Genomic DNA, 25777 nt, shown 5'->3' with positions numbered 1-25777 from the left:
AGAACATGCAAACTCCACCCAAGCGGGGCCAGGGATTGAACCCCGGTCCTCAGAACTATGAGGCAGACGCTCTAACCAGTTGGCCACCGTGACACTTAAGAGTAAGTGGTGAAACCTAATATTCTGCAACCTGATCTCCAGAGCTTACCAATTTCTTTTCTGATGCCGGCATGAACATGTAATGATGCACTGTGGTCGTGTGCTTTTTAAAGATTTTCCCAGTTTAGTGGAAGGGGGAATACTCTTTCAGTATAGGTGGGCAGTCAGCTGACCTAATTTTTAAACTGTCCTCATTTTATTTGGCTCATAATGTGGAACTTACATGTGACCTAACTGAAACAAGCCCACATCATGCAAACTCCACACAGGCGGGGCTGGGGATTGAACCCCGCTCCTCAGAACTGTGAGGCTGACGCTCTAACCAGTTGGTCACCGTGCCGCTCTTATCTCACCAAACATCGAAATTATCTCTCAAGATTATTTTCCTACCACAGATCTTCCCAGAAAATTATGGTTTACCGCTATTGAGTAATTTGACAGTTCTAACCCAGTTTTAGAAGTTTCAGCAATCTCCTTAGTTGTTTTTGACAAGGTTGTTAAGGAAATGAGAAACTGCTCGCTGCACCAGTTAGGGTTAAATAATATGTTGCCAGTTTGAACATATCAATCACTGCAATAAGTCACCAATGGAAAGCACTTACGGACGGCCAGTGTCCGTAAGTGTTGGTTAAAGCCATCTTAAATCAAATGTTCAGCATTTATACACACAACTACACATTACCTAGATGCATGACACTGAATACTCAGGTGCATTAAACAATCCTCTGGGCCGCCACTCTAAGATCAGTCTTGTTAGTTGTCACTCCAATACGGAACGGTTAACACTCACACAACGGCGTGTGTGTGGGCACAGCCAAGCATCTTTTCATTCAAAACATTCGATCCACATTCTGACCTAGAAAACCAGAGGAGTGTTCGTACTTGAACTGGTTAGACACTGCTCGTTGTCAGTGTTGTGTTGGCAGGTTGTGTCAGCACTTTTTTTAGCCATTCAGCAGTCCAATATTAATAATATTGATATTGGACAATATTAAAGGAGCTGGGTCACATTTTACACCCAATATATGAATAATAAATGTCAGCAATGTACTCTTACCAAATGGGAAAGCTATTCAGTGAGGTCAAAGACAAGAGACTGATTCAGAATTTAGAATTTACTCCCAATAGTTTTATTCTCCTCCTGTTTTTTCCATCTCACCAGGTTTTACTAGCTGCCAATTACTTGACATGTTGTCACCACTATAATATGTAACTTTACTTCCCATTTTTATCTTTAAGCGTCTGTTTTCTCTATTTACATTTTTAACTGGGTCGCAGTGCTGGGAAATACCTTTCAGTAACCAGGCTCGACCTCTTGGAAGCATATATTAGTTGACGGTGCTATTTGATGTTCCCAGGGAGATCTCTAACTTGATGTTTTTTCAGTTAGACTTTTTTTTTTTCAACTATCAACTATCCAACCATCCATCCATTTTCTTTACCACTTATCCTCACTTGGGTCGCGGGGTGCTGGAGCCTATCCCAGCTATCTTCGGGCGGGAGGCCGGCCGGGTACACCCTGAACCGTTCGCCAGCCAATCGCAGGGCACAGCTATCAACTAGTTCCACGTAATGTGTTTATAAATGGGTTAATGTTAGTTTTTTTTTTTTTGTATTAAGTAAATACAGTTGCGTGGAACTGGTTGACAAGCATCTGTATGCCCATCCATCCATCTATGCATCCATCTCTCGCTTCTCCTGTTCAGAGTTGTGGGTGAGCTGCAGCCTTTCCCTAAAGAGACCCTGGAGTGAAATGTTTCATTTTGTAGTTTTGTTTCTGGGTTATACTGTGATGTCCTAGAATAGATGTAATCTGCATGGCGCAATGGGTCTAATTAGAACGTGCTCCGCCACATCCGTAATTTATTCATGGGTTGCATTGTCTCAATTCTCAACCAATTTGTGACTACAGCCCTATATTCATATCAAATAATATTTGATACGAATGGCTAACAGAGGGTTACTTTAAAAATGTATTCCGATAGTTACTTGTTACCTGTTATAAAATTTAATTAGTAACATAATCCAAGTGCCATAAAATTGAAGTAATGTAATTTTATTACTTTTAAATTAGTTTTGGATTACTCCAATAACAAATACGCTATAAAAAAGACAACAGAAATTAAATGTCAATACAATAAGTACAGTATGTATCTCATCTTTTTGGTCTTATGAATGTTTCATATGCATGGTTTTGGAATGCTGGAGGAAGCCGGAGCACCTGGAATTCAAATCCAAAACCTCAGAACTGTGAGGCAGACGTGCTAACCCCTTGGTCTTCTTGCTGCACACGAATGGATGGATACTTTATTCATCCTGTGAGGGAAATTATATTTACTAACTTCATAAAGTTTTAAAACATTTCCACATGACTAGGTGTTTATTATTAAGACTGAAAAGGAAAAAAAGATCAAGCTTTTCACACGCGCACACGCACACACGTAATTTTGAAACAATGACATCAGGACTGTGGAAAAACTATTTTGTTCCCCGTGACAAGTTTAGCTGCTGGTATTAGTAATAAAGTACAGTGTTTAAATAAGTAAAGCAGTGGGTGATCTGTGACGGGATAGTGAAATATTAGTGCGGTCATATGTCCATGCTAGCTTCTATAGCTTCACCAGCAGTAGGAATGACTTTGACTGTGCAGTTTTCTTTGAAAATGTTATCCAAAATGAATAAATCCTCCAGGGAATATACGATCAAAACCGTCACATCATTTTCCTGTTGGCCAACAAAAAACTAAACATGCGTTCCATTGAGGTCCGTTGTGACCATTTACCCACTTGTTGCGCTGCTAAACTCCAGAAAAGGTTGCTCAGCCCACTAGTTTGAAAGCGGGCAAGGGCCCAATTTAACAACCAGCCTCTCTCTCCCTGCATTAGAAACGTAATCCTGCAAAATAATAAAAATGTTTTTAAAAAATTACCTGTAATCTTATTACATGTTTTTTTCTGTAACTGTACTGGATTACAGTTAAATTATTTTTTTATTCTGAATACGTAACACCAGTACATGTATTCTGTTACTCCCTAAGTCTGGCTACAGGTCACAATATTAAAAATGATCAAAATGTTGATTTTACAGGATGTAAGAAATCCATCAGAGGTGAGATTAATGCTTGAGTGTGTCATCAAGGTATGTCCTCACTTTTAATAGCGATTGCTCGGCGGGGACGACTTTTGACCATAGGAAGTCAATCCATATTATTATTATTTTATTTTATTTGTATTATTTATTTTTTAATTCTATTTTTTATTCTTATTTAAATGTACGCAGAATTAATTAACATAGCACAAATAGATGCTAGCACTTAATTAACCATCAAATGGTCGTGCATGAATTGATTGTTAAATGCCAGCATCAATTTGCTTGAGTTCAGATTTGATCATGAGATTTCCTAAAGGCATTCCTGTTGAGTTACTTTCACAAGAATGAGACAGGTGAAGTCATAGGGACTGTAACCTATGACCTCAGATGTGCCAACATGACAAAACATGCCTTAGAGTTGACCTCTGTCAAACAACCATAAGAAAAATTTTGCACGATAATAGTTTGCATTGGTGTCTTACAAAGTATTCATTATATTGTCATTATCTTCCCCCAAGTTCTAAAAGGAGATATGTATTTGACCTACTTTCAGCCTCAGTCTGATGACTACAACATGGATGTCAAAGGCATGTTCTCACCAGCTCCAGTTAAGGCTTGGACCTTTGCTCAGCTGTCAGTGGCATTGTAAAGACATTTCATGCCGTTGCAAAGCAAACGAAACAGCCCAGCATGTGGCGAGAGGCAGCAATTTGTCATCCACTACCTCCTCTTTCCTGTGTTTTACTTTAGCCACGGCCAACTTCTTCACCACAGCGGATTTGGATTTTTGTGAAATGTAAAGAAAATATTGGCCGGGGTAGCATTTAGCTTTTTAGCAGATTTCTGTTGCGCACTGCCGTGGTCTTAGAATACCTCGAAATTATTTATACTGTAGAGCACAAGGAGCCGCATACTGTATGTCCACTTTTTAAATGACAATCACGACTTTGAATACCTCTAAAACCTAATACAACATATATATATACAATATCAGTTTATTCGTATGTATTGGACTATTAATGTTGCATGTGAAACAGCTACAAAGTAAAAATTAACAAACTTGAATTTGCAGACATTTACGATAGAACCTTATCTCAACACAATCTGTTCTAGTTGTGTTTGTAAACAATTTTTACCATAAACAATAGCTATTGAAATTAAATGGTTCATTCCGTAACTGTTTCCAACAAAACCTTTATCAACTGTAAAGGCCATGTTTTTAGTAACATTTTAAAAATTTTAGCAGTAATACAAGTATAAAAAGAGGATAATCACTGTTAAAAGCTACATTTTTAAAACAATAAAATACTTCACTACAATAACAAGTGATGCATGTGTTCACACTGATTCTTAATGCTTTAAATGTCACCTTCTGTTGCATTAAAAGCCAAAGAAAAAGCAAAACACAATGTTCTGAGGTTGTCACATAATATAATGTTGTACTTGACAGAATTTTAAACTTAAAATATTTTTGGCAACTTTAAAGGCTCATTCCCCCCCCCTCAATCGGGTCACATTTTGAAGCAGAACCAGTGATTTTGATATTTTATAACTTGAATCTGGAGGAAGCAAAGAATAATATTCTCAGGCAAACATTTACTATCTTTTTTCTTTGTTTTTGTATAATACTCTTGAATTCGTCACCATTTGTATGCATTTTGTCCTCAGGTGCGTACGCCGTTATGAAAACCATTTGAACCGTTGCCATTCCTGCTCATCCGCCATTTCACCGTGTGGTCGATTCATAGCATGCGGCTCAGAGGACAAATGTGTAAGTTGTCGATACATAGTTTTCCGTAGATACAAGTTTTCTGTGTGATCTTCAAAGTGACAAATGAATTGTGTATGAAAATAAGATGATAAAGCAAAAAAAAAACAAAAACCCAAAAAACAGAATGCTTGTGAATGAAGTCATTGTAGCTTCTGGATGAACAAGTTGATTTAATGGGCGATTAAGACCTTTGTCAACAGTGTGTGGTTATGATTTTCACAACATGTAATGTAATGCATAATTGTAACTGAATCATAGCCAATGTATCAAGACAAAGAACATTTGAGGTATATGGATTTAGATATGACATTTTTCTTACCTGCTATGGTTACTATTCATTCATATATCAATGTACTTTTAGTTATTTGTCTTGACACATTGTATGGTAATTTTCCACATAATTAATCTTTGGCTGGGAAAAAACACGAGATTCTTCTACTTCTCATTGAGGCCGTCGGAGGTCCATTTTGAACACCAAGGATTTTTATTTTTTGCACTTGACTCAGACATTTTTAATTGGACTCAGACCTTTTTCCAAAGTCCAACTCAAGATCATGTTGAAATAGTGTTGTTAAATTGCTTTTCCAGACACTGACTTTTACTTGCCTTCAAAGTGTCTTGGAAAATGTCCTGTTTCTTCTTATGCTGTTTGTATGAGTAAAACTCAGTGGAAGGAAATATGCACTTATTAACATTTATTTAGACAATGGAAAGATTTGAGAATACTTGGGCCAATATGCAATGCTGGGGGAATATACAATGGTGAAATACAGTATACAGTGTTCCCTCGTTTTTCGCGGTTAATGGGGACCAGAACCCTCCGCGAAAGGTGAAAAACCGCGAAGTCGGATTTGCCCCTACCCCCACTCCCCCCGACCCCTATGAATTTTCGTGGATGTGTATGTAGGTACCAGAATGTTTAAAATATGTAAACAGTATTTATACTTTACAGATTTTATACAAAGATTACAACAGTACACGCATTGACTTAAATCTTTAATTATAAAACCTTATACAGTAATTAACATTCATCAACATTGCCTTCTGAGAGAGGCGAAGAGGCTTGCATTGGTGGCAGAGGAGAATCTCTCACTTGACTCGTAGAGGCTTTAGGTTCACTCGGAGACTCTTCTGCTGGAGGCGCTTATGGTGTTGCTGGGGTTTTACCTTGGAGAAAAACATGGTGATGGGTAGTTGTTGTCTTTGTTTTTTCTTTTGCTTAAAAATTCCCCTGTACAAGGACATAACCCCGTCTCTTATTACGCAGAGTTACCACACGTTTCGCTTCCTTATTGAAGCAGTTTTGCGGATGTTTGCTTCCACTTTCTTTATGTACCGCACTGTAGATTCATTCACTCCATAATGGCGTGCCACAGATGCGTAACTTCTGCCCTCTTTGATCAAATCTTTTTCGCTGATGGTCATCATCATCTTCTTCCTCTTGGCCGCCCCGGAGGAAGCTTTCGCAGGGGCACAGCGCTTCGGCGGCATTGTAAGGGCTTGCTTAACTAATCAAAAAAATTATCGCTTAAAGAAAAAAAGTTATTGCGAACACAACAGCGTGGCCGAAACTGGCGAGACACAACAAGGGACGATGCTGGGTGAGGCTGCGATGATGCGCAGCCAATCAGCTCATAGGATAAATCCACTCGTGCTCTCATTGGTCGATGTCGCGCCCGGAACCAATCACGTGCCTTGTATGAGTGCCCGTACAGTACAGGCATGTACAAAGCCTCTGAGTCAACTCATGTCTTTGTTTGGCATGCAGGGAAACCTTCTCTCGCGCACATCAACATGAAACAACGCATCTTTCTGCAATATGACTGTTTTTTTTTTTTTTTTTTTTTATGAATATTTTGGAAAAACCCTCAAAGCACTGAAACCGCAAAACGTGAAGCGCGAAGTGGCGAGGGAACATTCTATTTCTTCCATGAAGCAGACACTGGTGACCAGTTCAGGGTGTACCACACCTCTCTCCCAAAGTTAGCTGGCAAAGGCTTCAGCTCCGCAACTCGAGTGAGAATAAGCAGTATATCCATCCATTTTCTGAGCCGCTTCTCCTCACTAGGGTCGCGGACGTGCTGGAGCCTTTCCCAGCTGTCATCGGGCAGGAGGCGGGGTACACCCTGAACTGGTTGCCAGCCAATCGCAGGGCACATACAAACAAACAACCATTCACACTCACACCTACGGGCAATTTAGAGTCTCCAATTAATGCATGTTTTTGGGATGTGGGAGGAAACCGGAGTGCCCGGAGAAAACCCACGCAGGCACGGGGAGAACATGCAAACTCCACACAGGTGGGACCGGGGATTGAACCCGGGTCCTCAGAACTGTGAGACTGACGCTCTAACCAGTCGGCCACCGTGCCGCCATAAGCAGTATAGAAAATGAAAAAACTAATAATTATAATACTTACAAATGAAGACATCAGAGGTTTTATGTTACATTGAATTGACAAAATGTCCCTCTAGCCAAGTAATGCCCTGTTAGATACCACACGCATCACATGCCTTGGAGAGGAAACACTCTACCCATGGAAGGTTTGCCTTGAGCCTTTTTCGGAGAATCCCAATGCAAAACAGCTGTAGGAATCTGATGAGTCGTCGTCTGCTAACGAAGCTCTATCTCCACATCTGTTTTTATCTGCTTGTGGCACTGAAGCAAACAAATGGCTCTTAAAGTCTGATGATTGCAGCCAGAGAGGAAAAAAACCTTGGGCAACTGGTAACACATATTCACGTCTCTGAGAGTTTTCATCACATAGTCAGTGTAAGAGTTCCTAACAAGCTGTCCTTGACCTTTGGGTCATTTTGCTTTCCAATTTCAAGCTTGAAAAATGGGATAACATCACGGTATTGTCATATCATACCCTAAAACAGGCTTTTCCTGTTTTAGCTCTATACTCAAAATGTAATTCCTCCTCAAATATGTAAACTCACTAAAATACATATTGTCTGACCACAACAAAGATAATCTAAATTAATGATTATTACCACATCAGATATTAATTCATTACAACAAATATGAATTAATCAATGTCGACTTGACAATCAGTAAAATACACAACCTGATACCGAATAAAAACAAAAGTTCTTAAAAACAATTTAAGACTTTTAACACTGGTCTCTACAGACCACATCACCCTTTTCCATTATTCCATAGTCCACTTTCTATGCTCTCCAGCAAATTGCTGTATTCCCTCCTTCGTCTCACGAATAAATTGTTTTCTTAAGGCTACAAGTTCGAGTCCCTGGAGTGCTCTCTGTCCTTTCTTTCACTATTGATTCTACTCTAAATATCTGCGTTGATCTCAATATCTTAATAACCAAAGTAATATACTATGATTCCCATATTACTGTTCGCTAAAGTGATTTGATCGATTCTGCACTTTCCTTCATAACAGATTGAAAAAAGAGAACCCATGTTTTCTTGTCACAAACTATTCAACAATTATGTGACAGAAAAGGCCATTAAACATGAATGCATGTCATATCTAATAAAAATGGTATCATCATCAGTCTCAAAAGTGAATAAGCTTACTGATGTTATGATGCAATCACTGTTTAAAAACATTGATAATACAATACATAATATACCTGATGTTGTGATTGCAATTGCTGGGCAAACCAGGTTCATAGCAGATTTCCCAAAATGTTATATAAATTCATTTTCTCATTGATATATTTTCTTATCAATAAAAGGCTTTAGTTATGAGGGTTCATTTAGTCCATCTTCCTTATTTCAGGTTTATGTGTATGACATAAGAAGCAGCAGCTATCTTCACAAGCTCCAGAGAGACTCTGAGACAGTGCTCAGTGTGGCCTTCAACCCTGCTACTCCACAGGTGAGAGATGAGATCACTTAGTTATTTAATACTAACTAGGGGTGTAACGATTCATTTTAACAAAAGTCCTATTCATATCATGATTTGTCGTTGCCGATATGATTCAAGGATGATATTGGTTCATTTAGAACTGTCCAATACGAAACGATTCAGTGACATGAAATCGTTTCAGTAATTTTTAGTGTCACTGTGAAATACATACCGGTACATTGATACTGGACAATTTCCTAGATTCCAAGGAATCAAGGTAAAAAATAATTATGAGAATAATAAACAAAGAAGTAACTGCCAAATACAGTGCCGGGAAAAAGTATTGGCCACCTTCTCAAATATTTTTGCATAGTTTCCCCACTTTAATGTTTAAGATCATCAAACAAATGTATATATCAGACAAATACAACACAAAGCACAGATCGATACAGTTATATCATAAGAATATAAATCGATACGGGGATGTTGTGAATTAATCTTTGCAGCCCTAACACAAACCTTATGATACATACACATACAGTATCAAACATTTGGAGAATACCAGATGAGATACTGTACATTGTGATTGTATATGACCATGCAAAGGAAGGTATTGCATCATCACTAACACAACTACATGCATGGTAAATGCTGTTTGATGCTAATGTTGTTGTTGTCGTCATGGTAACTATAGCGTCACAATACAGTGACGCTAAGTAAACCTCACCACTGAACTAGCATAACTAGGATTTATTGCAGAGGAACTCGTACAAGATTTTACTGTCTAGTCAAATACAGTATGTTACCATGACCATACTATTAATTCTTCCCACTGTTCCATGAGATGTGTTGTCATTTGGAATCAAGGTCATCTGTTATAAATCTACAGGTCCTTGTGTGTCACGCTACTTTTGCAACAATGCTACATTCAGATTACCCAGTGGAAAGTTTGATACATGGCCACTAGCTGGCTGAATTACAGTAATCTCCACAGTTGGGAGACGCACTTCATCAATCAGTGCTTGCTTGCTCTCTGTCATAACTCCTGCATATTTTATTTTGCTTGTTGGTTCTAATGTTGGGGTTTCTATGCAGGAGTTAGACAGATGAAATTGTGATTTGAAGAAAATATTTATATTAGTTTTAAAATCATACTATGGCAAACTGCTCACTAATTTACCTTCGCGGCGCAAAACAAGTTCTCACTGGTGCGATTTTAGCAGTCAAATGCTAATTCTTATTTGAGCTTTCATTTCAACATACACTATGTACTTATAACATTTATATTCAGGTATATGTAAAGACCTGACTAACTGGTAAAATAAGAGATGTGCAAGCAAATGTGCTTACATGCATGTGCACACACACACACACACAGCATAGACAGTCGCCATAAGATCATGTCAACACACGTATAGTACTGTACATTCTTAACTGACAGACATGTACGTTACACGTACAGTTATTTTATTAGCATCACTTGCTCAACGTAATTTGTCAACATATATCTCGTTATTATCTCTCATCCTAATCAATATAAAGTACAGTACATAATTTATGTGAGCACCTTGGAGGGAATATTACTTCATCCCATATGTTTTGTTGTTGTTGTTTTTTGACCTTGTTTCACTTTAAATGTATTGTACTGTACAGAGGAAAGTTGGCTTGTGCTTGAGGATGTAAATATTGGGGGGGGAAAGTGTTATTATTATGTATTGTGTTATTTCTACTGCTGGAAAATATTTGTACCCCTAAATATAAGGTTTTTGTTGTTTGTTATTAAGAATTTTTGGATGCACAATTTAAAGGAGATCCAATACAAATACACAATTAGTCGAATTTTAATCCTAATCTCGATTTTGGCTGCCAGGATTAAATGAGCCTGATCGTCGGCAATTTTTTACATTTAAATTGTGTACTGTTGCATATGAAAAGTGCTTCATTTGCAGCAGTGCCCGCAACATAGTCAGCCAGCCACCAGGGGGAGAACGTATTGTTAAGGCTTCATAAAGGGCCGGCGCCACGTCCAGGGGCCATCTGGGCCAACCGCCTCTCAGCACGTTGGTGGAGAGTCAGAGTGTCACGGTAAAACACTATTTACAATTGTTGTAGCACCTGACTTTACTTCAAGTTTTACTTCAACTGACCGCAATGAAACAATGCCATTGAGTAAATAGAGAGGGAAATCACAACTGTCGAGTTCTTTGCAGTTTGTGACCGTGCATAACTGACCAAGGGTCAAGCAGAACAACGGAGACGTACCGTCCTTGGCAATTCACTGAATTGACGATGATTTTCAAATGAAAAATCGGTGCTTGCAGCCTAATGTTATTGCGTTTTATGCATTAACAATATTTGCTTCCATTTAGTTGCAATACGTGATTGCACTTTGTAATAGCATATTTATTCAGTTAGCCCTTGGTAAAGTAAAACTTTTTTGGGTACATTTATTTTTTACAACCCCAATTTTAATGACGTTGGGACGTTGTGTTAAAGTATAAATAAAAACAGAATACAATGATTTGCAAATCATGTTCAACCTATATTTAAATGAATACAATACAAAGATATTTAATGTTCAAACTGGTAAACTTTATTGTTTTTAGCAAATAATCATTAACTTAGAATTTTTTAAAAACAAACATCTCTTGGTATGGAAGATTATTAAGATGTACTGTATATCTTTCACTCGAGAGGCCAGGTGTGCTTAATGTTATGGCTGTTAGGTAAATTTCCTAGTAACCTAAACAATACTCATACAGTCGCCAAAACTGCCCCTCGTTAGACTTTTAAAAGTCGTTGTTTAATCCCATTTCCCTTTCTTCCAATTATTTTGTAAAGAGCTAATGTAATAATCAAGTAGCTCCTTGTTAAACGTGACTGACTTAAAACGGCTGACTATTCATTCGTTATTTTATGAGTCCTGCGAATTGTCTAAGATAACTTAGTTATACTTTGTCTTGTACAGGGAAACTAAACAATAAGATAAAAACAGTTTGCCCAACCTGTGCTCATCTTGCTTTTTTAAGGCCGTATCTCTGGGCCAGATGTTGTCTATATTTATTACTGTGAGAACTCTCCAGCACAAGGCCCAGACAGATAATGCAATGCATATTTTCCACTCATTTACCACTCATGTTTTCCACCCTAATACTCAGAAGACCATCAAGGGAGGCCGATCCACGTCTGTAGTTTATTTCCTTAGGTTTATCGGTGAGTTTATAACGCTGTTCTGAGAGATCCCAACATTTTGCTTTTACTTTGCTTAGTTGTCCTGCCTTTCACAGTTTGAGGATTTCAGGTGTCATACATACCTCTGTGAATTTGTGTAAGCTCCTCTATTGGATCTGAATGTGCAACCAGAAATGTTTACTTGTAAAGTACGTTCGCACATGCAACAGAATGCATACTGATGCTGTTGTTTTGATGTATGTTTTTTCTTTTTAGTTTTTGTGAGAGATAGCTTTCCAATGTAAGCACTGCCTGAAAACCAATGCAGTTTCAATGCTGTGCCTACACTCACTCCCTCCTATGGAATTTAAGTGCTTTAGTATCATATATAAAGGCAAAGCAAAAATGCTACAGCTAGCCCGGGGCAAATCAACAGCTAATTCTGAAAAACACGTTACTGGGTCAAACAAGGGTAATAGGCTCAGTGGAGCTGTGCTTTATTTGGGTTACTGTGATAGCTGTGTTTTTTAATCTGAAGCTGTTGATAGCTCCTCTCCCGTTGGATGTATGTATGAAAATACTACTGTATGGAATGGATGAAGCAGAAAACTTGGCCTGATGCAAGATGCCGTGTGGGGGCTGTCCAATAAAAGGGCAATCTGAACAGAGCAGAGAAATTAGCTCAGTTGATTATGGGAAATCATGGACATTCTAGGCCTACAGCAGCATAACTGATGGACGTTTCAGGACAAGCCCGAGCCAGCCCAAGCTCAAAGCTTTCAATCATGCAAACGCACTTGTCAAACGACACACTTCATTTCTTAAATAATCCTGCAAACGCACTTGTCAAATGACGCACTTCTTCTTCTTTTCCTTTCAGCTTGTTTAAATAATCCTTGTTGGAGTAGAAAGCGCTATATATATATATATATATATAAAATCCATTCCCAGATTCAACAAAGAAAAATTTGATGAATAAAAGTTTAACACTTCTGGGAGGGAGATAAATTCACACAAAGAGCCAATGTGGTAATCTGTTTTTATATCAACTACATTAAAAAAAAGCGAGAGTTACATAAAAACGTACATCTTTATGTATTGGAAAACCAGTAGACATGTCTCATACATGGATTGTAACATTGTCTCGTTTTTCTTTGTCTAGTTGATCAATAGTGCTAATCTGTGTTGCATTCATTCTTTCCATTTTCATTTGGCAATTGAAAAACGGAAAATTGTGTTTTTCTTGATTTTGTTTTGATTAGATTTAGTTCTTCTTTTATGCCATGTCAAGTTTTTCCCCATGTCGCTTGTCAATATTAATGTTTTCGCTTCCAGTTGTTTTTGACGGCCTAGTCCTTGTTTCTACCAATCTGCTCCTTCTAGCCACTCATCTTGTCCAGGTGCTCTTTCTTGTCTCATCATTTTGCTTGTATTTAGTTGCTGCGGCACGGTGGCCGACTGGTTAGAGCGTCAGCCTCACAGTTCTGAGGACTTAATCCCCGGCCCCGCCTGTGTGGAGTTTCCATGTTTTCCCCGTGCCTGCGTGGGTTTTCTCCGGGCACTCCGGTTTCCTCCCACATCGCAAAAACATGCATTAATTGGAGACTCTAAATTGCCCAGAGGTGTGAATGTGAGTGGGAATGGTTGTTTGTTTGTATGTGCCCTGCGATTGGCTGGCAACCAGTTCAGGGTGTACCCCGCCTCCTGCCCGATCATGGCTGGGATGGGCTCCAGCACGCCCGAGACCCTAGTGAGGAGAAGCGGCTCAGAAAATTGATGGATGGATGGATCCTGCTTTCTTTCAGTCCGAGTTGCTTCATTGTCACGTGTCGTCACATCATGTTTCCTTAGTCCCGTCATTGTTTTTTTGTCGTGGTGTGTTTTTTGTTTCCTAATGTTTCTTTGTTACTTTGAATTAAGATTTCTGAACTTTGTTAATTTAGCGTTTGCTCCATGATACCTTTTTGTAGATTCCTGTACTGCTGCCTTGCCTCCTTGCTTCCCTGCACTTGGGTCCTCAACGTTTTGCCTCGCCTCCAACACCACGAAAACCTAAACCATGACTGTTGATTGAGTCTTTTGATGAAGTGACAATATTTTAGCTTGTTGTAGATCAATAACTTGGGACCTCATTTGCATCCTGTATTAGCTGCAGCCGTACAGAGGTGTGACCGCTAACTGACACCAGCAGCTGTTCTATCAGCCCCCCCAACTTGGAAGACCAAGTGAATCATCTTATTGGCTCTTTTCTCCAAGGGTCCACATGTTTCATCCCTGCTCTTTCCAGCCTGGAAAAAAAATCCAGCTGGTGTCCCACTCGACTTCTTTCACTATATTTCATTTGTGGCCTGTTGGCATTTGAAACTATTCCCAGTACTTTGCCCCTATTTTCTTTTATTATTTTCCTGCCTCCAGGAAGCGCTCCACTTGGTCAGACAGCAAACACAGAGGCGTCTGCTCCAGAATGTGACATCAGAGTGAGATTCAGACAGAGCTGAGACAGACCTTTTCTGAGAACAGCAGGCATGAGTTCAATAGCGCTGGAATAGCATTGAACAGGAAGCCATGTGTCTAAGTAGATACACCATGTGGCCAAAAAATATTGGGACACTTACAGAACTCAAAATTTAGTTCATTAGTAGGTCACATAGGGTAGATCAGTGTGAGGGCCTACCTAGCTCACACTATCTGCTGTATTTCACCCGAAAGGTGTTTGATGGGGTTGAGACTGTGTGCCCTGAGGTTCTTCCACACCTAGCATGCCTTTATAGAGATTGCCCAACAGAAAAGGATCACTCATGACAGCGCACAGTGCTCCTCCTGGATGAATTTTGCCCATCTAAATGCCAGAATAAGGACAGGATTTTTTGGGGGGGACAACTATAAGAGACAACATAGTCATGGCTAAAAGCATTGGCACGTTTTTAGCCATTAATGTATTTATTTGTCTCTGTTTTTGTTTTTCAATTTCTATTATTTTAATATATTCTTATTTTAATTGTTACAAATTTAATTCTGGTTGTTATTTTAAGTTATATTTCAAGTTGAGTTTTGGTAGTTGAATAAATATAGTTTTGAAATAAATGAATAATTGTGTTTATTAATCATGATTTCATTGTCAATCAAAATAATCGTGATTATTATTTTTTCCATAATTGCCCAGCCCTGCTGTAGCGTCCCCTCCTCCCTTCACACTGCACAGGCACGCAAGCGCTGCAAAGCCAACCCAAACAAATATTCCAGGTCATTTAGCCACCACTCACCATAAATAAATTGAAAATTTAACAGCCAATCTATATGATCGGTATCAGCAGTGATCCGCGCTCATGGATTATCGATACTAGAATGGGCAGCATAAAACTCTGATCAGAGCACCCCTAATTATACAGTACATAGCATGCACAACATCAAGACACAATATAAAGCATTGTTGGAATATCAGTGCGAAGTAAATATTTTTATAATTTTATAATTGGTTTATTCTTTTAGGCATTATTATTTGTGCAATTGCAATGCCTTGATTTTAGTGAGGTTAGTACAGTCATTGCCATGAATGCTATCGGACTAACAATTTCTTAAAGGTGCTTAAATAATCCAGTATAAAGATACTCAATACAAAATAATCACTAAAACAACAAATTTTATCATGAATATAATGTTCTTTGTATTTTATCATTAAGATGCCCCCATCCAACAAATGACATTGCTTAACCTGACATGCCAGATGGTTCGTTGGTGGAAAGGATCTGGCCAATGATTTAGAAAATGATTGGACAAACATTCTGTCTGTCGCATCCATTAGGGGCCAATCAGATCAACGAGTTGTATCATGCTTTATGAGCTCACCTTTTTTTACTTACCGTATTTTTACGACCATAGGGCGCACCATATTAAAAGGCAGTCTCAGTTACAGGGTCTATTTCTGTATTTAACACATACATAAGGCGCACCGCATTATTGGGCGCAGGCATGGTAAAACATACGGTAGTTTAAAACATACGGTAGGATGCATGCACGCTAAAAAAAAAGTTGTTTTTTTTTTTCTGTTTTTAAAAAGGTTGTACTTTATTGATGTATTTAACAATGTACTCACGTTCTTTCTTGATCAATCCTCATCCACAAATTCATCAAAGTCCTCATCTTCTGTATCCGAAATGAACAGCTGGGCAAGTTCTCAATCAAACATGCCAGGTTCCCTCTCGTACTCGTCGGAGTCAGTCTCGATGCCGTGCGGCTCCTCAGAAATTAGCTTTTACGAAAGCCCGAACAACAGTGGAAGCAGACACGTTAGCCCAAGCATCCATAATCCATTCACATATGGCAGCGTAACTCGCCCGGCGTTGCTCCCAGTCTTAGTAAAGCTGTGTTCGCCATCTGTCATCCATCGCTCCCATGCCATCTTTTCCTTGTAATCCGCCGGAAGTTGCTGCACCACGGTAGTCCTTGCCCGGATGGATAAAACGAAAGCACCAAGACGGACCTCCTTGAAAATGTTCGATTTTCATTTCTTCTGCAAGCGTTATAGCCCTCAGTCGAATGGTGACTGTAGAGACGCATCTCCCGGCTGTTCTTTGCTCATTAATCCATTGCTCGAGTTGGTCTTCCAACTCGGGCCACCTCGCCTCGTTTCCGTGGAAACTCAGCTTCGTCTTCTTGACTTGGGGAAGCTCGTTTTTCTGCTTCCTCCACTTGCGAACCATGGATTCATTGATTTTGAATTCTCTCGCGGCTGCACGATTCCCATGTTCCTCCGCGTAACTGATACTTGCAGTTTAAACTGTGCTTCGTAAGTGTGTCTCTTCGTAGGTGCCATTTTCCGGGGTCCTTAGCCAAATTGATGTTGTTTTGCACAATGCACATACCGGCGCTATATACCTACTAGGGGCGCGTGCCTTTAGTGTCCTCTGTCACGCGCACCCTTCCCCTTTAACGGCCGCATGCTGTCCTCAGCCACGTCCGCTTTTCCTCTATATAAGCAGCGTGTCGACAGGAAATGCTCCCAGTCAGTCAAGCGGAGCGCTAATTACACAGCATTTATTGATGCTGGAACTCGGCGCACACATAAGGCGCGCCACATTATAAGGCGCCCTGTCCATTTTGGAGAAAATTTAAGACTTTTAAGTGCGCCTTTATGGTCGTGACAATACGGTACTTTTTTAAAATCAGGAATGATTCTGTCGATTTTGTCTAAATTGTACAAAAATCAGCAGAAAATAAGGACGATATGATCTTCAATTTAGCCTCTTTGCAGTTTGCCATGTTACACAGATAGCACTTATGGCTACAACAAATTCTGCGCAAAATGACGAGTAGAGAATAAAGACCATGAGATATCTACATTTTTTGTGTGTCTTACCAAGCCACATAATAAAAAGTTGGTTACCTTCATTGGAATCCTATCTTGTAATGTTGAAAAATGGAGGTCTGTAGACATTTATTGTTTCAATAAAAAAAATAAAAAAAAACATTTCCCTTCATTTTGTCACTGTGTTTTTTATTAACTAACCAACTACACATACAGTGGGTTCAGAAAGTTTTCCGACCCCCTTAAAGTTTTCACTCTTTGATATATTGCAGCCATTAGCTAAAATCATTTAAGTTCATTATTTTCCTCATTAATGTACACACAGCACCCCATATTGACAGAAAAAAACGGAATTGTTGACATTTTTTCAGATTTATTAAAAAAGAAAAACTGAAATATCACACAGCCATAAGTATTCAGACCCTTTGCTCAGTATTTAGTATAAGCCCCCTTTTGAGCTAATACAGCCATGAGTCTTTTGGGGAATGATGCAACGGGTTTTTCACACATGGATTTGGGGATCCTCTGCCATTCCTTCTTGTAGATGGTCTCCAGTTCTGTCAGGTTGGATGGTGAACGTTGGTGGACAGGCATTTTCAGGTCTCTCCAGAGATGCTCAATTGGGTTTAAGTCAGGGCTCTGGCTGGGCCATTCAAGAACAGTCACAGAGTTGTTCTGAAGCCACTCCTTTGTTATTTTAGCTGTGTGCTTAAGGTCATTGTCTTGTTGGAAGGTGAACCTTGGGCCCAGTCTGAGGTCCTGAGCACTCTGGAGAAGGTTTTCGTCCAGGATATCCCTGTACTTGGCCGCATTCATATTTCCTTCGATTGCAACCAGTCGTCCTCTCCCTGCAGCTGAAGAACACCCCCACAGCATGATGTTGCCACCACCATGCTTCACTGTTGGGACTGTATCGGACAGGTGATGAGCAGTGCCTGGTTTTCTCCACACATACTGCTTAGAATTAAGGCCAAAAAGTTCTATCTTGGTCTCATCAGACCAGAGAATCTTATTTCTCACCATCTTGGAGTCCTTCAGGTGTTTTTTTAGCAAACTCAGGGCTTTCATGTGTCTTGCACTAAGGAGAGGCTTCCGTCGGGCCACTCTGCCATTAAGCCCCGACTGGTAGATGGCTGCAGTGATGGTTGACTTTCTAGAACTTTCTCCCATCTCCTGACTGTATCTTGGGAGCTCAGCCACAGTGATCGTTGGGTTCTTATTTACCTCTCTCACCAAGGCTCTTCTCCCCCAATTGCTCAGTTTGGCCGGACGGCCAGCTCTATGAAGGGTTCTGGTCGTCCCAAACGTCTTCCATTTAAAGATTATGGAGGCCACTGTGCTCTTACGAACCTTAAGTCTAGCAGAATTGTTTTTGTAACCTTGGCCTGATCTGTGCCTTGCCACAATTCTGTCTCTGAGCTCTTCAGGCAGTTATTTGAACCTCATGATTCTCATTTGCTCTGACATGCACTGTGAGCTGTAGGGTCTTATATAGACAGGTGTGTGAATTTCCTAATCAAGTCCAATCAGTATAATCAAACACAGCTGGAGTCCAATGAAGGTGTAGAACCATCTCAAGGATGATCAGAAGAAATGGACAGCACCCGAGTTAAATATATTAGTGTCACAGCAAAGGGTCTGAATACTTGTGGCTCTGTGCTATTTCAGTTTTTCTTTTTTGATAAATCTGCAAAAAAAAAAAAAAAATCTGTCAATATGGAGTGCTGTGTGTACATTAATGAGGAAAAAAATGAACTTAAATTATTTTAGCAAATGGCTGCAATATAGCAGTGAGAAATTTAAGGGGGTCTGAATACTTTCCGCACCCACATGTACAGTGTGTGGTCTAATGCATAGATGCCACAGTACTTCTCACATCTCTCTGTGAAATAGTGCACGTCCCGCGCATGTCTCATAGATGACTTATGGCGCCGTCTCCCATCTCTTGTGTGCATGTTGGTTTCCGTCTGCGCAGAACATTCTGTTATTTTGGTACCCTAATAGTCTTAGTCTGTGCTCTCTGTTTGATAATTTAAATCATTTGCACGGAATTATTATTCATTCAAAACCTCACTTGATGGACATTTTGCATGCATCACATTGCCGGCATTTAATACCAATTGGTGACACTTTTGCCAATATTTGGATGACTCCCATCAGAAAATTAAACACACATTTTCCCCTGCTTTTGAATTATGCGTATGTAGTAGTAGTGGTAGTAGTAGCAGTAGTGGTAGCATTTTCCAGCGGTATCCAGGAAGCTTGTCCAACAATTGTGTAATATACTGTAGATCACATGTCATGCAACTTTTTACTTTGATTTATGACTTAAGAGGGAGACTATTAAAAACGTTGCAACTTCCCCTCATGGAAAAGGCCATGTCCTGACAATATGAAAGACCATGTCTTTTAAAACCCTCTTATATGGGAAAAAAACATTTAATAAGATGCCATAACATGGAAAACCTATAAATTAGGCGCTGTGTTAACTTATTGCCTAATGACTCTTCTGGTAAATCTTCCACACAAGATCACACCTATGCAAACTCAGTTTTTTTTTTTTTGTTTTTTTTTTTAAGTTCAAAATTCAGTGAAGTCACAGCTGGTAACCCGGCATGACCCCTGCAAATACATTGAAACAGTACTAAAACATATCTGACCTGTGACCCTTGATAGCCAATTCTCGTCATCTTCGCTCAAGTTAGCCTCAGTGAACAAAGGTTGGAGGTCGTTGAGGTGGAATGTGTTGGCTTACAGATGCTTGCTGTATGTACATCGATAAAATGATGTGAAGACTTTAGTTTGTGCTTTAACACAGTGAGTAGCATGTCAAGTCTGTTGCTGATCTCAGTAATGAAGCTGCTCGCTGACCTTTTTAACTCCTCGGCACATTTTGCAGCAACCCAGGTGCACAACCCAGACCGTGACGCGATTCTAGATTACGGTCAGTGAACAAGAGGTCATGGTGAAAAGACGGCTCTGAGAAGACTCAAAAATGAGTGTTAGATTATTGTGAGTTAATACGACAATAACAATGGGGAACAATTTGAAAAAAACATTCTGTTGAGTTAGCTGATTAAAGCTAAAATTGGCATGCTGATTCCAAAATTGTAGTCAGTTTTCTTTTCTAGCACGTCAAGTTTTTTTTCTCCACAGTTTACCCTCCAGATAAGCAAAATTCCACTGATTAACTTTAGTAAGACTTGCCAGCTAATTATGATTGGACTCATCTACAGTTACGTGGCAACTTGTTTGTGCAGTCACAATTGTGACAGTGCGGTCAGAGGTGTGTGCAGCTCCCAATAGGTCAGTACTATCAATATCTGCAAACAGAAAGCTAGCATAGTAGGAATTCAGAGGATTTGTCCCATATCCTTTATTAAACATAATAGTGTTAAATAAACATTGCAGTCATGCCTGTTTCTTTTATATTTCATTGTAGGTCAATATTTGAAAAGTTTTATAAAACAAACACATCTGTTAAGTACAGTATTTTTCATATTTTGTAAGAAAACGGGTATGTATAGTTCAAAGACTTGATGTGATAGAGAATAACTGAGGTCAGTTTTGGATTCCGCACCCAAAAGTTAGTTAAAAATAACTGTCAGATCTAACTCAACAAAAATTCTGTTCCCCTGTGCAATCGTTGCATTTTGGAAAACAACAGTGGGTAGGGGTTGAACAGATTTATCGACAAGTCAACTTCACTACTATGTTTTTTGTTTATTTGCCCACGGTGAGAGGCGCTGAGCAGGTGTGGGTATACTTATTGTCCCCCGGCTCTGCGCCTATACGTTGGGGTTCTGTTTTTTGTGCCTATGCACCAAACAGCAGTTCAGAGTACCCACCTTTTTTGGAGTCCTTAGAGGGTGTGTTGAAGAGCGCTCCCGCTGTGCACTCCATCGTTCTGCTGGGGGACTTCAATGCTCACGTGGGCAATGACAGTGAGACCTGGAAGGGCGTGATTGAGAGGAACTTGGACTTCTTGGACTTGTGTGCTAATCACAGATTTACCATAACGAACACCATGTTCAAGCATAAGGGTGTCCACACGTGCACTTGGCACCAGGACACCCTAGGTCACAGTTCGATGATCGACTTTGTGGTTGTGTCATCGGACTTGCGGCCGCATGTCTTGGACACTCGGGTGAACAGAGGGGCAAACTGATCACCACCTAGTGGTGAGTTGGCTCCGATGGTGGGGGAAGATACCGTTCCGATGTGGCAGGCCGAAACACTGTCAGAAGGAGTTTCAATTCCCACCTCGGACAGAAGTTTGCTCTTCTTCCGGGGGAGGCGGGGGACATTGAGTCTGAGTGGACCATGTTCCGCGCCGCCAGGTGGTCGGTGCCTGTCGTGGCAGCAATCCCTGAACCCGTTGGTTGACACTGTGTATAGTGGGGAAGGGGCGCTGCTGACCTCGACTACAGGGGAATCACACTCCTCAGCCTCCCTGGTAAGGTCTATTGAGGGGTGCTGGAGAGGAGGGTCCGTTGGGAAGTCCACATTGAGAGGAGCCAGATGAGGTGGCAGGGGCAACTGATTAGGATGCCTCCTGGTCGCCTCCCTGGTGATGTGTTCCGGGCACGTCCCACCGGGAGGAGACCCTGGGGACAACACAGGACACGTTGGAGAGACTATGTCTCCCAGCTAGCCTAGAAACGCCTCGGAATACCCCCGTAAGAGCTGGATGAAGTGGCTGGGGAGTGGGAAGCCTGGGCATCCCTGCTAAAGCTACTGCTCCCGCGACCTGACCTCAGATAAGCGGAAGAAAATGGATGGATGGATGGCTACAGTATTATAGTTCAGCAACGGCAACAGGCGAGTCGAAAGTCCTCTACTGAACACAAGACCGTCCGGTTTGTTGAAGAGAAACACATGCAGGACTCCCACTAATTACAAAAAAACTACAATTAGCATAATGGTGAGTCACATTTTTAATAATTTCTTTTTATTTGTTTCTTTGCCTGTCGGTCTCTAAATATGTCATTACATGAAACTGGTCCATGATGCAAAAGAGGTTGGGAACCACTGTACTGTGCTGAAAAAATATCAATGATGTCATTGATTAATCGACTTTGAGTTGACTTTCATCACATTGTAGCCGACGACAAAAAAAATCTCTGGTCGTTCAACCGCTAACAGGCGGTCATGATGTTCAATTGGCCTTCAAAAATGAGGGGGGGGAAACAGCAGTATACATGGCATGTCTATTTGTGTAACTGCTTGACCACAGATTTTTTTTCCTTTTGATTATTTTTTGGGGGTTGGTATATTTGGGTTTAAATTTCCCTTATGTAAGTAATCCTCCTCCCCTTGTCATTGTAAATTCAAGTTTTGTTGGAAAATGCATGACTAAACTCGTTATCTTAAGGATCACAAGTACAACACTGTGGCACATCAGAATCAGAATCATCAGAATCATCTTTATTTGTCAAGTATGTCCAAAACACACAAGGAATTTGTCTCCAGTAGTTGGAGCCGCTCTAGTACAACAGACAGTGAATTTACAGAACACTTTGGAGACATAAAGACATTGACAAAAAACAATTGTGCAAAAAGATGCAGAGTCCTCTAGCACTTAGAGCAGTTCGAATGACTAATATTGCAATAGTCCGGTGCAATGACCATTGTGCAAAGGGCGCTGAGACTTCAAGGAGTGTATGCGGTTTAAAGTGACGAGTAGTGCGATCATCTGGGACAATGTTGGTTGGTGACAGAAAGTCCGGAGTAGCCTCCTTGATGATTAGCAGGTCTCCCCTTGTGTAAGTGAGTCGTGTAAGGTCTCCAAAGACGGACGAAAAACACAAAAACAAAGACATTACTAGAGAGCGCGTTACCGAGGCGACCACACTGGTCATCATTTATGTTTTGGTTGAACTCACGTTTTTTACAGACATTAGTTGAGGCGTTTACACAGAATTATTAACTGTGTTGTTTAAAAAAAACTTTCACAAATATTTTTGTTTTCAGTCTCCAAAATATTGTAGTTGTGTAGAATGATAAAAGCAACACGTCACCTCCCCCCACCATTTTCATGTCCACAGTGTCCCAAAACTGGTGCAATACATGCATGTGTGGTCAGCACCGAATTGCAGTATAATCAGTTGTTGGAATCCTCCTCAGACTGCTGTTGGCTAAACCATCTGCTTGCCCGCTGAAGATTTGTGTGCCTCAAAAAGCATTAGAATGAGCATGAGAAGTACAGTATGGTGGGCCGTTGTTGAGCTGAGTCTGTTTCATATCACTAATTGGCAGATACTGTACTTCCCCCCACATTCCTGCTGTTTGTATGTTTTAAAAAGATGCTCCACAGCAGACCTTGAGATTTATCTAATTGGAGACTTTAACCCTTAATTGGATAAAGTGATATTTGGTAGAAATGTTGGTGTTCAATATGGACCCCACACTGGGGTACTATAATGAAGTATAGAGAGTGATAATAATTTGAAAATTAAAACAATAACTAATGTAGTATAGTCAACTGCAATAATTATCAGGGTGTGAGAATTAATTTCAAAGTATTTTAATGAGTGTGCTATAAGTACAGTCCATTTGCACATTTTCCCTGCTAGCTAGTATAAGTCAATTCTATAGAATATATAATAACAGGATATAAACCTCCCGTCAAACTGCTGCTTTCACTCAGTGCTGGGATGAGAGCTCCTCTGCTGACTGTTAAAAATGAGGTAATGCTTCCTTTTACTAAGAAATATAGCAGTGATTGCATAAACATGTGTATGTGTGTGTGTGCACGGGCGTGTGCGTCCTGCATCCACATCTTTGTGTGTGTAAACATGTGTGCGAGCTTCTAGGAAAATGGCAGATTTTCAAGTAGGATTAGCTCTCGTTACAATGTGCTGTAAATTATTGAATATGCGCATGGGAAATATTAACGGCCCAATTTTTCTGCATCTAAAGCACTTGTTCAATGCTCAATTTTAATTATTGACCGTTTAAGAATACTCCAGCATGTAAAATCAAAACATCTTACCACTATTTTGAATACAAGATGGCTATAGTACAGACAGTGGTGTGATGCAGTTGTTTATGCTCTGAAATTAATTTCAGTATGGCTCAATTTTGTGCAGTGCGTGCTTTGATACGGGATTAAGTGCATTGTGGGAATAAAATTTGAAGGATGCAAAATTATTGGAGTAAAAATACAAACTATAAATTCTCTATGTTGCATGTTACTTGTTATATTGTCGAAATTGAATTAATTAGCCTATTATTATTACTACTCCAATATGATGCCACTATCTAGCTGTTTGCATAGTGTTTCATTTTGTATATTTGTTTCTCTTTATGTAGCACAAATTAAAGAGGGACAGTTCTTGAGATGGTTGCATTTGCAATGTTGCTAACAGGTTTGGGGCTTATTATGGAGAATAAACCCAAAGTTTAATTACATTTTACACTGTGAAAAAGCTCAGCCTGACTAAAGTATGTAAAATCAAAAACTCAAAAAGTCAAAACTCTCTTAGGGGGAGTTTGACTCTGTGGTGCTAGTTGTCTCTTAAAGACCATTCATGCAATGTGATGCTTGAACCACAAACAATTAAATGAAATTTTCTGTTGTTTATTCCATAGCTGCTGACCGGGACTCTGGATGGGAAGATAAGCCTGTTTGATACTCGCAGTGGGCACCGTCTGTCACGTATCACGTAACATGTCCAACATGGCCGTGTAATCACAAGCAGCTTCTGCGAAGGTCATAGAAGTCCAACCTGGCCATTATTTATTTACAGAAAATGATCGAATATTGTTACACTGAACAAAAATATAAACGCAACACTTTAGTTTTTGCTCCCATTTTTCGTGAGGTGGACTCCAAGCTCTAAAACTTTCTACATACACAAAAGGCCATTTTTCTCAAATATTGTACACAAAACTGTCTAAATCTGTGTTAGTGAGCATTTCTCCTTGTTGAGATAATCCATCCCACCTCACAGGTGTGGCATATCAAGATCCTGATTAGATTACTGCGCAGGTGTGCCTTAGGCTGGCCACAATAAAAGGCCACTCAAATGTGCAGTTTTATCACACAGCACAATGCAACAATTCTAAGGGAGCATGCAATTGGCATACTGACTGCAGGAATGTCCACCAGAGCTGTTGCCCGTGAATTGAATGTTCATTTCTCTACTATAAGCTGTCTCCAAAGGCATTACAGACAATTTGGCAGTACATCCAACCGACCTCACAACCTCAGACCATTTGTAACCACACCAGCCCAGGACCTCCACATCCAGCATGTTCACCTCCAAGGTCGTCTGAGACCAGCCATCCGGACAGCTGCTGCAACAATTGGTTTGCATAACCAAATAATTTCTGCACAAACTGTCAGAAAACATCTCAGGGAAACTCATCTGCATGCTCATGGTCTTCATCGGGGTCTCAACCTGACTGTAGTCCGTCGTCGTAACCGACTTGAGTGAGCGAATGCTCATATTCGATGGCGTCTGGCACGTTGGAGAGGGGTTCTCTTCATGGATGAATCCTGGTTTTCACTGTTGAGGGC

The 25777-nt window shown here is 40.1% G+C and overlaps 1 protein-coding gene across 2 annotated transcripts in view; it reads left to right on the top strand.

Annotated features, from left to right (window-relative positions):
* wdr27 (WD repeat domain 27) overlaps positions 1 to 25043 on the top strand; it is a 43729-nt gene extending 18686 nt beyond the window's left edge. For both annotated transcript variants that reach the window (XM_061689691.1, XM_061689690.1), the window contains 3 exons: positions 4858 to 4960; positions 8709 to 8807; positions 24847 to 25043. In XM_061689691.1, the coding sequence (XP_061545675.1) occupies positions 4858 to 4960; positions 8709 to 8807; positions 24847 to 24924 (280 nt within the window). In that variant the 3' untranslated portion in view covers positions 24925 to 25043. The remainder of the gene's footprint in view (positions 1 to 4857; positions 4961 to 8708; positions 8808 to 24846) is intronic.
* Positions 25044 to 25777: the final 734 nt, after the last annotated feature.

This window comes from Phycodurus eques, chromosome 11 (genome assembly GCF_024500275.1).
Source record: "Phycodurus eques isolate BA_2022a chromosome 11, UOR_Pequ_1.1, whole genome shotgun sequence".
In the NCBI taxonomy this organism is placed as follows: Eukaryota; Metazoa; Chordata; class Actinopteri; order Syngnathiformes; family Syngnathidae; genus Phycodurus; species Phycodurus eques.
The sequence above is the reverse complement of the archived record's forward strand: the minus strand, read 5'-3'. Positions and strand labels throughout refer to the sequence as shown.